Raw genomic sequence first — 16,257 nt, forward strand, 5'->3', positions numbered from 1 at the left:
ATAATACTTTATGGAGTTCAAAAGACCCAGTGGAAATAAACGTTATGTGCAAATTTCTTTAAATGGAAAGCTCATCCATCACGTGCAGAGAATGATCTCCGATCACTCTAAAGCACTGCCAAGGGATGCTGTGTGATTCACTTTTCCGAGGCCACATGGGCACCACACCAGGTGGTCAGCTGAAGCCTGCCTCTATTACCTGCAATCATACAGAGTAGGGAACATTCTTTTCAGTTCCTGAGAATTTATTCGACAGAACGTTTTTATGGCACTACTGGGGGAAGGGAAGCCAAAGTCTGGATGATGGCCAAAAACATGTTTTTGGTCTGTTCAAACACTGTTTGAAGTAAGGAAACTGTAGTGTGTAGAGAAGCAGTAAACAGGCGAATGCAGAGCTGGTTCCAGCCCAGCACTTGAGTTTAGCACAGAACTGGAGAGCCACACCATGCTTCATGGGAAAGGATGGTAACAAGGCACCAAGAAGAATCAAAAGAAAAAATAAGCGTCACTTTGGCAACCCAACAGCATCTAAAACAATTTCATTCTAACATCCATCTTCAGTGTTTGGAGAGTAGGTGTTGAATGGAGAGGTCCTATAGATAATATATGAAAGTCCAAAGGGGCTACTCTCTTTCTTCCACATGTAGCTATCTCTTCTTCACTAAACCAAATCTTTGAAAAACAGCTTCTCCTAAGATTTTACTTGACTGTCAAGGATTCCCTCCACAAAGGCAAAAACTGATGAGAAATCCTTGTTTACATGGTTTGTTGCATGTAAAAATTTATTTGATCCTGTAAGTTATTCTGTCCCCTGTGGACCTGGAATATACTATCAGAGTGGTCTCATGAGCATAAAAGAAAAAACCACTCTCCTGGAGGGGGGAGGAGGAGGATGGCTCCCACATCAGAACCTCTTTATTTCAGCTACACTTACAATAAACTCTCCCAGGGGCCAGGTGACCCACTGCTACATACATGGCAATGGATGCTATTTCTCTCCAAACCTCAATAATGTTGAGATAACATCCAGGTGAACAGAGGAAGATTCTATCCTGTCAGTCTGACCTGTGCAAGATGAACTCATTGCAACCATGTATTTGTGCAATACCTCCTCCTGCAATACTTGAAAAACCAGAAAAACAGGCAGCTCTACTATTCCACTTTATACACCAGAAAGCCTAGAGGGAAGCTTCATGACCAGAACACAATCACAGAACATGCTGGTGGCTGGCCAGGAGTTCGGAACTGCCAGCCTGGGCCTGGGCCAGAACACTACAGGTTTTAACCATGGTCAAGTACCACTCAGGCCACCTTAGGGTTTATTCCCGGAGATGCCCCACAGAACAAATGGATAGTGGAGAATCTGCTCCCTTCCCCCTAAGCCTTCTAGAAAGCCGTCAGCTGCCCATACTGCTGAAGCCAAGAGCTACAGAACACACATTATGTGTGTTAGGGGCCTGGCTTTGCCATCTGGCCTGGTCCTTCAGAACTCAGGCTGCAGAACTGGCTGGTATCACTAACAGTTTTAAAGGTCTATTTATTTTGGTGTTGATTAGCAAAGAGTGTAAATGTGACTAAACCACAAAGGGATGTTGTTTGTAAAAGGAATAAACAAGGCAAAAACTGTTTTTGTGCCTTCCTCTGTTGAAATTATAAATCCAACCAAAAGCCCAAAATGAAAAGGAAGGAAAATATGGAGGAAAAAGACTTTTTAGAAAAGTGATATGCTTAAGGGAACAAAAACAGAGTTACCAGACAGAAAAAGCTTATGCTCAAAGTGATTCTTGGAATAACAAACCTCAAATGTCAATCAACCAAAAAATCCCATAAGTCAATGGGTCATATTCCACTCAACCCCAAACTTATTTCCTTATTTCCCTTTTCCAGTTACTTGGGAAGTAAAAAGGTAAAGATCAGATTTTTTTTTTTTTTTTTTTTTAGTATCTTCAACACTTGCAGACTAAGGCCTCCAGCTGCCCCTTCCGTTTTGGGAAAATGCTTCTGGGCTCTGGCTAGGCTTAGGAAGGACACCTGGCTTCAGCAAAACAGAAGACCCATCAGAGCAAGTCATCCCCAGGGCTCCCTGCGTTAAAACCCTGATGTGTTTTAGCAGGTGGCCATCTTGCTTATCAGTACGGAGCTGATGCATCCTTTACTTCTCCTCTTAAATGAGCACAGGAATAAAGACCAGCAAGTTCTTTATCTTTGGAGGCACCTACGGCCTCTGGACTACATGCTCCTCTTATCACTCACTCCTTGGATGCCTCTGCCAGGAAGTCGTATGAACACTCCTAATGACTACATCTTTCCCCAAGACTCGCCCCTTTCTTCCAACTCTTGACTCCTCTTTGCCCCACTTCTAATCTTAGAGTCCGGGGAGAGGTAACCAGGGACAAGAGACACTGAGAGGCAAGCACTTGGAGGGCTGATAAAGAATGGGCAGGCAGGATACTGAAGGCAATGAGAAAAAGCAGCAGGGAGGTGAGGGCATCCCCAGGCAGAACTGCTTCCTCTTTCACGCCACAGTATGCAATGCCCTATTCTGCCTGCAGCCGTGGGTTTTCCCTGCTCACGTTCTTCAAGCAAACTTGAAGCAAAAGTCAAAAATTACCCACAATGCTCCCACACAGCCTCCTTCCTAGATTTCCTGTTCAAGGTTCTGCTTCAGGTGTGAGTGAAAAGGCGTGAAAGTGTCTTGTCCGTTTATCAACGTGATTCAGAGAAATGTGGCGTGGGTCCCTTAAGAATGAAACCTTGGCGTCATCTTTCATTGCTTCTATCCTCTGCCATGGTTTCAGAGCTCTGGTGGAGTGGCCCCCTCAGGTCCCAAGGTAAGAACGTTCCCAGGTGAGGACCAAAGTTACTTTACTCTTTTTTTTTCCCGGAAGGAAGTGTTTCTACTAAGGCCTACCAGTTTTGTTACCCTTTCACCTTTTTAATTTCTTAAAAAAGAAGCCAGGGCGCTAGAAATGACCTGCCAACCCTAAGCAGTTAAGACAGTGAGCTCTTTCAGGAAACGCACAGGTGTTAAAGTGCTTAGCACATTCATTCATTTAGCTGCCCAACACCAGGTGCTTCTCCAGGTCAGAGACAAGCGAGGCAATCTCATGGAGAAGCCGGACCTGAGAACAGACAACCACGCTTAAAATGTGAACTAGGAGTGCAGAGGTGTAATGAACATTTTGTGCTGAATAAAGTCAATTTGTAAGAATAAGGAAATTCAGTATTTTCAAGTCTTTTGTTTGAACTAAAAGGGGTATACAAATTCTATTAGAAAAACTGAAGGATTTTTATTTATTCTCCCACTCTTATAAACATCTTTATTATATGTGTTTTTTATTTTTTATTTTTTTGGTTCCCCAGGTGGGACACGAACTCACAATCCCTTTTTTGCTATGTGTTGCAAGTTTGTACTCTTACACAACTGTCCTAACTCTGTCCTAACAGAGACAATGTAGTACTGGCATAGGATAAACATAAGGATAAAAATACTCACAAATCATATATCTGAAAAGGGTTTAGTATCCAGAATATACAAAGTGTTGGCAAGGAGGTGGGGAAATTAGAACCCACATACATTGTTGGTGGGAATGTAAAATGGTACAGCTGCTATGGAAACAGTTTGGCAGTCCCTCAAAAAGTTAAACATAGAGTTGCCATATGATCTAGCATTCTACTCCTAAGTATATACCCTAGAAAACAGAAAAAAATACATATATGTTCATACAAAACTTCTACATGGATGTTCACAGTGGCATTATTCATAATAGACAAAAAGTGGAACAATCCAATGTCCATCAACTGATGAACAGATAAATAAAATGTTGGTATTTTCACACAATGGGATATTATTCAGCCATGAAAAGGAATAATACATATTATAACATGGATGAAAGGACATCTATTGTATGAGTCCATTTTATATGAAATGTCCAAAATAGGCAAATCCATAGAGATAGGAAGTAGATCAGTGGCTGCCAGGAACTAGGGCAAGAGGAGAATGGGGAGGAACTGCTAATGGGTTTCATCTGGGGTGATGGAAATGTTCTGAAACTAGACAGTGGTGATGGTTGCACCACCTTGTGGATATATGAAAAACGAATGACATATATTTAAAATGATTAATCTTATGGCATGTGAAATATAACTTAAAAATACATATATAGGGAAATAAGCATATCATATATTGCTGGTAAGAATGTAGATTGATACAACCTACTGAAGTACAATTTTGCAATATTTATCAAAATTACAAATGCCTCTACACTTAAACCCAGAAAATTCCTTTTCTAAGAATTTACCCTACAGATATATATTCAAACATGTGCAAAATGACATAGATACAAGGTATTGACTTCAGCATTCTCTGATATATCGAAAGGCTGGAAACAACCTGCATGTCCATCATTATGTGACTAGTTAAATAAATTATGATATATCCATCTAACAAAATATTATACAGCCATAAAAACTAATGAGGATGCTCTTTATGTAACAATATGAAATTATTTCAAATGTTAAGTTTAAAAAAAAAACGAGGTACAAAACACTGTGAAGAGTGTGCTACCATTCTGATCATTTTGGAATTTGTAGAAATAGGGAATCACTATGCTGTATACTAGGAACTAACATAGTGTTATAGGTCAGTTATACTCCAACAACCAAACGTACACAGAAATCGAGATCAGACTTGTGGTTAGCAGAGGTGGTGGGGGGGAGGATAGATTGGATGAAGGTAGTCAAAAGGTACAAACTTCCAGTTATAAGATAAATACTAAGGAAGTAATGTACAACATGATAAATACAATTAACACTGTTGCATGTTATATATGAGAGTTGTTAAAAGAGTGAACCCTCAGCGTTCTCATCACAGGAAAAATTTTTTCTTTTATTTTTTATGAGATGATGGATGTTCACTAAACTTATTGTGGTCATCATTTCATAGTGCAGGTTCATCAAGTCATTATGCTGTACACTTTAAACTTATACAGTGCTGTAGGTCAATTACATATCAATGAAATTGAAAAAAAAAGAACCCCCCCCCCCGCCAAAAAAAAGAGTATGCTACCATTCAAATCAAAGGAGAGGGAGGAATATCTACATATATATTTGCTTGTATATGCATAAAATACTTTTGGAAGGATATATACAATTTACATAGTGTTGTTTGCCTCCAAAGATAGGTAACTGGATGCCTAAGGAACAGAATGTGTATGTGTGTGTGTATGTGTGTGTGTGTGTGCACACCTGTGCATAGGGAGAGATTTTGAAACTTTTGAGTTTTTAAACCATGTGAATGGATTTCCTATTCAAAATGTAAATAAAATATAGATTTTATAAAAGATTTTTAAAATAGTGAATGAATGAGTCATAAGGCTGTGGGAAGAAAACTAACGTAAGTATATAGAGACCTGAATTTTAGTTCCTGGATTACCAGTAACTACTTAGCTCATCTACTGATTAATTTCCCTCTCCCCTCCATCTAAACTCTATGAATTTTTCACCAAAGTATGCAAGTTTTAAAAGGTTCAAATGTGAGGATTCGGAACAATTAAATGTCTCAATATAAAAGGTTGAATTCACGTTCCTTTTTAAACAAGTTCCTAGCCGCGCAGCAAGCAGCTCCTGCAACTTGTAAGGCAGTGTTGGGCAAGATTAATCTCTCTTTCTACCAGTAGATGGAGATAGTGGGTAGATAATGTGCTTTTGCCAAGTTAGAAACTTGCTCTAGTGGACACAGGAAACATAGAGTCAAAAAAATGTACAGCTAGAAAGAGCCTTAGAGTTCAGCCCAACTCCCGTATTTTACACACATGGAAAATGATGTCCTTCGAGGTCAGGGTCTGAAGGCTGACATGGCAAAGACTGAAACCCACATCTCACAACTCTTAACTGGTCCTCTTCACTAAATACTCTTATAAGCTAAAAACCTAAAATTCAGCATTTATTGGGAATACAAAGTTCAATCAGTCAAAACTTGTTTATCACTTTGCGCACTCCTAATCTAAAGTTAGATGATTGAGGAAGGTGGCACCTCTATTAAAGCATGATTGTTAGGTTCACAGATACGACTATTAAGCAGTTCTTTCAAGTACCTAATTTTGAAATGGTCAACAAATTTCCTCATTTTATTGTCTAAAATTATGCACAACACATGACTCATTTTGAAATGAAACCTCTCTCCCCATTTTCACTTTACATTTAACATAAGGAACTCCTAACTTGAAATCTAATGGGTTAATTTTTTTCATCGAGATGTTTAGGAATGACCTATATGTCAAAAAATAAGAGAGATTAGTTAGTAAATCCGAAGCAGCTCTTGCGATGATGTTTTTAATAATTCTGAGTAGGCAATGTAGTGCAGTGGTTATAGAGCTACTGCCTGGTTCAAATCCTGACCCACAACTTACCAGCCCTGTGACCCTGGGCAAGCTTCTTAACCCCTTCCTCAGTTTCTTTGTTATCAAATAGGGATGATAATAGTAGTACCTACTTCATCTGGTTGCTGGAAGAGTTAAATGAACTAATACATGTAAAATGCTTAGAATGGTACCAGAATATAGTATCTGAGGCCAGTGAGGCTCCTTGGCTCTCCTAGAAATACTGACTCTTTTAAAAGAGGATGCTTGCTAGCCAAAGATAATTTCTAATTGAGTCTCTTGAACTCAAACAGAATAAAACAGGGGAGAAAAGCCAAGCAAAATGTTTGGGGAGGCTACACTGATTAGCCTCTACCTTTCCTTCACTTCTTAACCTCAGGGTACTCTAAATACTCGTTTTTTTGTTTTGTTTTGTTTCTTCCCATGATGGGATGTTGGTGACTGATCAGGGGGGATGTTCGGAGGCAAAAGCAGTCCGAACAAGTTTTTGAAGTGTGGTATTTGCTTTCCTGTTCAAGGCTGTTGGAAGGGAGGAAGTTGGAGAAATGAATGGCCCTCCCATTCTTCTGCAATTTGAGTTCAGTTCTCTTACTTCAGATCAAATGCAGAACCATTTGGGCAGACCCTGTCTTCCCTCTTTTCCCTTCTTTATTCAGATGCTCTTTTACTCCTACAAAGTGTCCAGTGTGACATTTGCATCAGAGCAGAGATTCCTGATTCCACGTAGCAGCCAGTTAGAATTGCAGAAAGTACTTAGGGCTGATGGTGAAGGGAACCATCCTTTACCTCTACTGCAAACCTTGACTTACTTTTCAGTCCATAGTAAAACTCTATCATTTCTGTTTCTAAAAGTCTTCAGACCACTGTGCAAATCTTTATTGCAAGTGAACCCTCCCTTCCCTTGATCTCAGGACAACATGAGGCTAGGGTTGATCTGAAAGGCTACATGAACACAGATTTGGGAGGGCAAGGTTCAGGCACATCCCTGTGACTTTCACAGTAAGGGCCCAAAGTATGGCTGTTGAATAAACAGTACATACAAACACTACCTGTTTATTGTATATTTAACATGGTCATAATCACAAAATGTCAATCTTATTCAGATTAAGAAAAAAAAAAAAGAGTCCAATTTTAGAGGCCTGAGATGACTAGTGGATGCAGGAAAGGCACAAAACCCGGTTTTACCACTTTCTAGCTGTGTGATACTGCCAACTAAAAACTGGCACTTGCCATCTGCCTCTACAAGGACTAAGCCACTGGCCACTGCAGCCGCTGACCTTCAACCCCCCTCCGAAAGGAGTTCAGGGTGGAAATCAGGAGCAAGGCACTGTGCTCTGGGAAAAACTGGCAGGACAGGCCTTCAGATAGATATTTTCAGGAGAAGGTTTTATCAGCCCAATTCTTGCACCTCCTCATATCTAGAAAAGCACTAAAATCATTAATGGTGACACCTGCTCCTCGTGACTAGCAGCAAGCCTCCGCCAAAACGTGTGCTTGACTGCACGCTCCCCCTTCACTAAAATCATATGTAACACTGACCTTCCCCCCTACCTCTTTGGAGCAGTTTCTCGGAGCTATCTGAAATGCTGTCTCCCAGGCTATAGCCCTCATTTTGCTCTAAATAAAATTTAATTCACAACTCTTACATTGTGCACATTTTTCAATTAATAATTCTTAACATGTCATTGAACCTCTACAGGTTTACTGCCTAATGTGTAAAAGGGGATTAAAAATAACAGCTACCTCACAGGCTGTTTCAAGAATTAACTTTAAAAACAGTAAAGCACTATGCAAATGTTCTTTATATTCTTCGTTATCTAATGTATGCGTGCTCTCTACAAATATACTTTACTCTGTTAACTACAGAGAAGTTTAAAAAGAGATAATGAAAATGCTCAGAGGCGTTCAATACAGGTTACATCTGAAGGGAAAGTCAGCAGCCCAAGAAAAATCAACTTGGTTTTCATTCCAGGGCTGCTGAGAACTTGGAAAAATTAATCTTTGGTCGGGCAGTCCTAACCTCTGACCGCTGGGTTTACAGGAACCGAAAGCGCACCCACTGCGGGCTCTCCTTCGTTTTAACGCTCCTCCCCACCCAGCTTTCCTGGCTCCCCATCTCTCTCTGCTTCACTCCTGGGTGCCCCGCCTGCTCGCTCTCCATCCTCCCACTTCAAGACCGCTCGGCAAAGTCCACTCGCACCTTCAGCCTACTGACTCGCAGTGCCCCGCATCCGGCACTGCCCAGAAACCCCTTCACCCCGACCTTTTGAAAACGGAAGACAGAAACACCACCCGGAGAGGTGGGGCGCCGGGGGATGAGCGGCGCCCTGGAGCCGGGCATGCGCAGAGGCCGCCGCGGGCTGCGGGCCTGAGAGAAGCAAGGACAGCGCTGCTAGGGCCAGAAGCCGCCTCTTTGGGACCCGGTTCGGGGAACCGATTCCGGCTGGCCGGCACCCGCCCAGGGCTCGGGGCCCACTTCTAAGAGGCTCGCGGGCCGGCCGGGCCGCCGGGGGCGCTGCGTACCTGGTAGCGGCCGGTGAGCAGCTGGCTCCGCGACGGCGTGCACAGCGGCTGCGTGTAGTAGTTGTCTAGCAGCACCCCGCCGGCCGCCAGCGCGTCCAGGTGCGGCGTGCGGATTTCCGAGCCGTGGAAGCCCACGTCGTTCCAGCCCAGGTCGTCCGCCAGCACGAAGACGAGGTGGGGCGGCCGGCCGGCCCCGGCGCCTGAGCCCGGTGGCGGCAGCAGCAACAGCAGCAGCAGCAGCAGCGGAAGGACGGCGGGGAGGAGCGGCCTCCGTGGCCCGGGGCCTCGGGGCAGGCTCGCCGCGCTGCGCGGGCCCATCCTGCGCCGCCCGCGGTGCCCGCGCCTGTGGCGTCCCCGGGACCCGGGCACCGCTTATAGAAGCAGGAACTGGGCGGCCGGGGCCTGCCCCGCCCCGGCACGGGATTTCACCCCCAGCAGGCCGCGGGCAGGAGAGGCCCGGCGCCGGAGCCTCCGCCGCCTCTGACCCGGGCCGGGGCCGGTGTGGTGGGGGAGGAGCCAGCGGAGAAGAACTCGGGCAGCCCTTGCTGCAGTGCTCCGTGGAAACTCCGTTGATGCTTGATAGGAGCTAAGATCTCTTATCTTTCCACCGAAGAGCTTTCCCTCGTGGCATCGTAAAAGAGGAGCAGATTTGTTCTTTGTACTAACTCTTCACTGCTTACAAAGCATATTTCACAGCCCTCATCTCTTTAAATCTCGGAGCAACCCTGGCAGCTAGGAATCACAATTATTGCCTTTTTTTTTTTTTCCAGAATAAACAAGCTTGTAGTTGGTTGAGGCTAACCCAAACCCAGTTCCGACTCCAGATCTTGAGCTACGAGGTTTTAAAGGTCGTGAAAGAATAATTTCTAGCAGAATTGTTTCTAGCAAAAGAACCCAGCCTCGTGCAGGTGGGGGGGACGATGAAGAGGCAGAGGTCTGGGTCATATTTCCGATTCATTTAAGAATAGCGTACGCCTGTGAAGCCATTTTCTCCCCGCTAGCAAAAAGGGGTCAGACACACACCCCGACTGCACGGTGCCCTTTTGAAGGTGCAGTTTTACTTAGGCTGCCCTGGCTCTTGATTGGCGTGCTGTGTGGCCATTGAGTAGCTTATTAGTTTGTCCGGTTCATGAGCCCTTTAAGAGCTGGCTCCCCCAGAATCAAGTAGTGAACCAAAGAAGTATAGTATCTAATTTGCCTGAAATAACCTGTGGATGGAAGGAAAAATTCCCTTAGCCACATGCTCATTGAATTGAAGTTAGCCTTATGACCAGTATATTCCCATTGTCATCAAGACTCTGCCTACTCTGTGTCTGGAGATACACAATAACTGTTAACAGTTGTAGGGGAAGAAATTTTGCACAGCATCCTTTCACGTTATCTGCATCTGATTCCATGGGAATCGTTTTACAACTTTATAGGCTGTAGATAACCGGTAGCGATGGAAACTAATTCTTGTTTATACAAATGCAAATGAATTCTATCCAGCGGAGTGGCATCCTCACCACCGGCGGAAAAAAGTTTTGCCTCCACTTACACATTTATTTAATATTCCTGATCTGGTTCTTGGATTGTCCTTTGAACTGGTGTTAACACCTTACCCGTTTTCTCATTAATGTTAAATAAAATCTTTAACATGTATTCATTTTTATATATGTAAGGGTCACGATTTTATCTTTTTTTGAAAATTATTAATATGTGGAATGTTTCCCTCTTACATACATATAATTTTTGTTTTCTTTGTATGAAGTAGATTAGTTTATGTAACATCCACTTTTCACCACTGGTGGAATCAATGAAATTTAACAGGAAAAAAAATTTTAATTTAGCATTAAAGTAAAAAGAAAAATTTTGAAGCGCTGTTTGACTCTCATTAGGTTAAGGATTGAAAATTCCATTTAAAGACCCTGTAAGAGATCTTATAGGGCTGAGAATTTTCCACAGTGGCACTTGCACGCCCCTCTCTCTGTAACTGTTCCTCTTTAGGCTTCCTGATAGAAATCAAATTGCCAGAACAATGGCTGCTAATCTGCAGGAACAATTCCTCCTTTGACCAACTGCTCCAGAAACTACTAAACTTTCACTGAGCCTTCCCATGTCCTGAATTTTCAAATAAAAGCTTATGCAAATAGTGCTCTGGAAATGTGCACATCAGCTAATTAAAAAGCTAATTAATTCTATTTTTTATTTATGTATTGAACACCCATGATGTGCAGTACTGGCTAGTTATTGTAAAATCTCTGAAATGGAGTTAGTCTGTTGTTTCCTAATGATTAGATTCAGATTATGGGTTTGAGCAGAAATACTGCAAAAATGATGTCTTCTCAACGCTTCATGTTAAGAGGCACATGTTGATTTGCATTTGTATTTGATAACTTTGTTAAAGCCACCATTTCTCCCTGAAAAGTTACTATTTTCCCCTTGTAATTAATCATTATTTTATGGGGAGATAGTCTGAGAATATGTATGTATTCTGTTATTCCTAAAACTTTTGCTTATTGGTTTTAGCACTTGCTAAAACTAATGCTTCTTGCTTCAGTCAATATTAGGATGATTGCCAAATGGTGATTTTCTAATTCTATCGTTCTTTCTATAATTTATCAGCTGTCTTTCTACTGTAAGGAGGAACTTTGCATTCTTCCCCATTTGTTTATTTATTTGTATCACTCTGAACTCATAGATTATTATTTTAATCAGTATGCTATAATACTTTATTTCAGTGCTCAACTTTCCTCTGATTTGGCCAGTGGGAGCCCCTTCAGTCTGGCTCTTGTATCCTTTTGGCATGTCCTCTTTAATCTTTGAGCACTCCCTTACTTTTTGATACAACAAGATATTCTAGATTCATCTTGTACTTTTCCTTTCCTAACCCTGGAATCAGCCATTTCTCCAAGGAACCCTGATTCCTTTTAGTGGAGGATGGCTTCTAGAAACCAAGATCTGTGCTATAGGTGTACTCACTGTTACTGGGCTGTCACTGCTTGTAGGACCTCCCACTAAAGATGGAAACTAGGACTTCCCTGGTGGCGCAGTGGTTAAGAATCCGCCTGCCAATGCAAGGTACATGGGTTCAAGCCCTGGTCTGGGATGATCCCACATGCCGCGGAGCAACTAAGCCCGTGTGCCACAACTACTGAGCCTGCGCTCTAGAGCCCGTGAGCCACAACTACTGAGCCTGCGTGCCACAACTACTGAGGCCTGCACACCCAGAGCCCATGCTCCGCAACAAGAGAAGCCACTGCAATGAGAAGCCCACGCACCGCAACAAAGAGTAGCCCCTGCTCACCGCAACTAGAGAAAGCTCACACACAGCAATGAAGACCCAACACAGCCAAAGATAAATAAATATGTATTTTTAAAAAAGATGGAAACTAGATATATGTGTACACATATACACATACATTATTTATATATATATATACACACACACAATTATATAGATACATATGTATAGATATAAAACCATGAGTTCATAGTGAACACCTCCAATTCTATTTTCCTCTTTTCCATATGTGTATGGGTTGTATCAATTTTCACTATCACCAGCCATTAAAAAATACTATGCTTTTTAATTTTTGCCAATCTGATAAGAGAAATGGTATCTCAGTATAGTTTTTGTTTGTTTTTCTTTTTGTATTTCTCTTATTATGAATAAGGTTAAACATCTTTTCATATGTTGAAGGGACATTTTTACATCATTTTTCTGAATTGTCCATGTCATTCTCAATTGGGTTTTTGATCATTTTCCCCTCAGTTTTAAGAGTTCTTTCTATATTAGATATATCACCTCTTTGTGATTTATATCACAGATATTTTCTCCCAGTTTGTCAATTGTCAAATATTTTGTTAGAGTGTTTTATGACATGCCAAAGTTATTTTTTATGTAGGCAAGTTTATCAATATTTTCTTGTTGTATTGCATATGGATTTGAGTTAGACTTTCCTTACACTAATGTTTAAGTCAAATTCACCCATATTTTTTTTTTCTAGTACTTGTATGGTTTCAGTTTTTACATTTAAATCCCTGATCCATTGGCATTTATTTTTGTGTATGATGTGAGATAGGGATCTAATTTTATCTTTTTCCAAATGGTTACTCGGTTATCCTACCTCCACTCATAAAGAGAATAAAGAAGTCCATCACTGCCCCAGTGATATGAGATGCCACCTTTATCATATGCTTAATTTCCATATATACTTGGGTCTATTTCTGGGCTCTTTATTCTATTCCACTGGCCTACCTGTTGACTCATGGACTCAGTACCACACCATTTCAGTTACAGAGGCTTTACAGTATGTTTTAATGAGTGATAGGGACAGTGACTCCTCAGAGCTTTTAATTTTTAATATTTTCCTAACTATTCCTGAATGTTTTTATATAAACTTTAATATAAACATGTCCAGTTCCATAAAAAAGTTTATTGGTATTTTTATTGGAATTGCATTAAATTTATAAACTTAGGGACAACTGAAAGCTTTATGATATGAAGTTCCATATCTAAAAAGAAAGGGTATCTTTCATTTATTAAGGTCTACTTTTGTGTTTTTTAGAAGTGTTTTAAATTTTTCCTCATATCAGTTTTGTACTTTTTTTTTCAACATCTTTATTGGAATATAATTGCTTTACAATGGTGTGTTAGTTTCTGCTTTATAACAAAGTGAATCAGCTATACATATACATATATCCCCATATTGCCTCCCTCTTGCGTCTCCCTCCCACCCTCCCCATCCCACTCCTCTAGGTGGACACAAAGCACCGAGCTGATCTCCCTGTGCTATGCGGCTTCCCACTAGCTATCTATTTTACATTTGGTAGTGTATATATGTCCATGCCACTCTCTCACTTTGTCCCAGCTTACCCTTCCCCCTCCCCATGTCCTCAAGTCCATTCTCTACGTCTTTATTCCTGTCCTGCCCCTAGGTTCTTCAGAACCATTTTTTTTTTATTCCATATATATGTGTTAGCATACGGTATTTATTTTTCTCTTTCAGGCTTACTTCACTCTGTATGACAGTCTCTAGGTCCATCCATGTCACTACAAATAACTCAGTTTTGTTCCTTTTTATGGCTGAGTAATGTTCCATTGTATATATATGTGCCACATCTTCTTTATCCATTCAACTGTCGATGGACACTTAGATTGCTTCCATGTCCTGGCTATTGTAAATAGAGCTGCAATGAACATAGTGGTACATGACTTTTTGAATTATGGTTTTCTCAGGGTATATGTCCAGTAGTGGGATTGCTGGGTCGTATGGTAGTTCTATTTTTAGTTTTTTAAGGAACTTCCATACTGTTCTCCATAGTGGCTGCATCAATTTACATTCCCACCAAGAGTGCAAGAAGGGTCCCTTTTCTCCATACCCTCTCCAGCATTTTTTTTTAATTTTTTTAAAGTACAGAGTTTGTTTTTTTAATTATTAGAACTTTTAAAACCCACAATCATAATTATCTTGTGTCTTTGGAGAAGAGGGAAAAAAAGGCAGATTTTTTTCTTGAATTTTTGAATTTTATTTTTTTATACAGCAGGTTCTTATTAGTCATCAATTTTATACACATCAGTGTATACATGTCAATCCTAATCGCCCAATTCATCACACCACCACCACCACCACCCCCCGCGGCTTTCCCCCCTTGGTGTCCATACGTTTGTTCTCTACATATGTGTCTCAATTTCTGCCCTGCAAACCAGTTCATCTGTACCATTTTTCTAGGTTCCACATATATACGTTAATATACGATATTTGTTTTTCTCTTTCTGACTTACTTCACTCTGTATGACAGTCTCTAGATCCATCCACGTCTCAACAAATGACCCAGTTTTGTTCCTTTTTATGGCTGAGTAGTATTCCATTGTATATATGTACCACATCTTCTTTATCCATTCATCTGTCGATGGGCATTTAGGTTGCTTCCATGACCTGGCTATTGTAAATAGTGCTGCAATGAACATTGGGGTGCATGTGTCTGTTTGAATTGTGGTTTTCTCTGGGTATATGCCCAGTAGTGCAATTGCTGGATCATATGGTAATTCTATTTTTAGTTTTTTAAGGAACCTCCATACTGTTCTCCATAGTGGCTGTATCAATTTACATTCCCACCAACAGTGCAAGAGGGTTCCCTTTCCTCCACACCCTCTCCAGCATTTGTTTTTTATAGATTTTCTGGTGATGCCCATTCTAACTGGTGTGAGGTGATACCTCATTGTAGTTTTGATTTGCATTTCTCTAATAATGAGTGATGTGAGCATCTTTTCATGTGCCTCTTGGTCATCTGTATGTCTCCTTTGGAGAAATGTCTATTTAGGTCTTCTGCCCATTTTTGGATTGGGTTGTTTGTTTTTTTCATATTGAGCTGCATGAGCTGTTTATATATTTTGTAGATTAATCCTTTGTCCGTTGATTCATTTGCAAATATTTTCTCCCATTCTGAGGGTTGTCTTTTCGTCTTGTTTATGGTTTCCTTTGCTGTGCAAAAGCTATGAAGTTTCATTAGGTCCCATTTGTTTATTTTTGTTTTTATTTCCATTACTCTAGGAGGTGGATCAAAAAAGATCTTGCTGTGATTTATGTCAAAGAGTGTTCTTCCTATATTTTCCTCTAAGAGTTTTATAGTGTCTGGTCTTACATTAGGTCTCTAATCCATTTTGAGTTTATTTTTGTGTATGGTATTAGGGAGTGTTCTAATTTCATTCTTTTACATGTAGCTTTCCAGTTTTCCCAGCACCACTTATTGAAGAGACTATCTTTTCTCCATTGTATATCCTTACCTCCTTTGTCATAGATTAGTTGACCATAGGTGCGTGGGTTTATCTCTGGGCTTTCTATCTTGTTCCATTGATCTATGTTTCTGTTTTTGTGCCAGTACCATATTGTCTTGATTACTGTAGCATTATAGTATAGTCTGAAGTCAGGGAGTCTGATTCCTCCAGCTCCGTTTTTTCCCCTCAAGACTGCTTTGGCTATTCGGGGTCTTTTGTGGGTCCATACAAATTTTAAGATTTTTTGTTCTAGTTCTGTAAAAAATGCCATTGGTAATTTGATAGGGATTGCATTGAATCTGTAGATTGCTTTGGGTAGTATAGTCATTTTCACAATGTTGATTCTTCCAATCCAAGAACATGGTATATCTCTCCATCTGTTGGTATCATCTTTAATTTCTTTCATCAGTGTCTTATAGTTTTCTGCATACAGGTCTTTTGTCTCCCTAGGTAGGTTTATTCCTAGGTATTTTATTCTTTTTGTTGCAATGGTAAATGGGAGTGTTTCCTTAATTTGTCTTTCAGATTTTTCATCATTAGTATATAGGAATGCAAGAGATCTCTGTGCATTAATTTTGTATCCTGCAACTTTAC

General features: G+C 40.8%; 1 protein-coding gene across 1 annotated transcript in view; it reads right to left on the minus strand.

Annotated features, from left to right (window-relative positions):
• Positions 1-9,412, minus strand: part of ARSB (arylsulfatase B) — a 176,065-nt gene extending 166,653 nt beyond the window's left edge. The window contains exon 1 of the mRNA XM_068535554.1: positions 8,904-9,412. Coding sequence (XP_068391655.1) covers positions 8,904-9,221 — 318 coding nt within the window. The 5' untranslated portion in view covers positions 9,222-9,412. The remainder of the gene's footprint in view (positions 1-8,903) is intronic.
• Positions 9,413-16,257: the final 6,845 nt, after the last annotated feature.

The sequence above is a fragment of the Eschrichtius robustus genome, chromosome 2 (assembly GCF_028021215.1).
Source record: "Eschrichtius robustus isolate mEscRob2 chromosome 2, mEscRob2.pri, whole genome shotgun sequence".
NCBI classification, from domain to species: Eukaryota; Metazoa; Chordata; class Mammalia; order Artiodactyla; family Eschrichtiidae; genus Eschrichtius; species Eschrichtius robustus.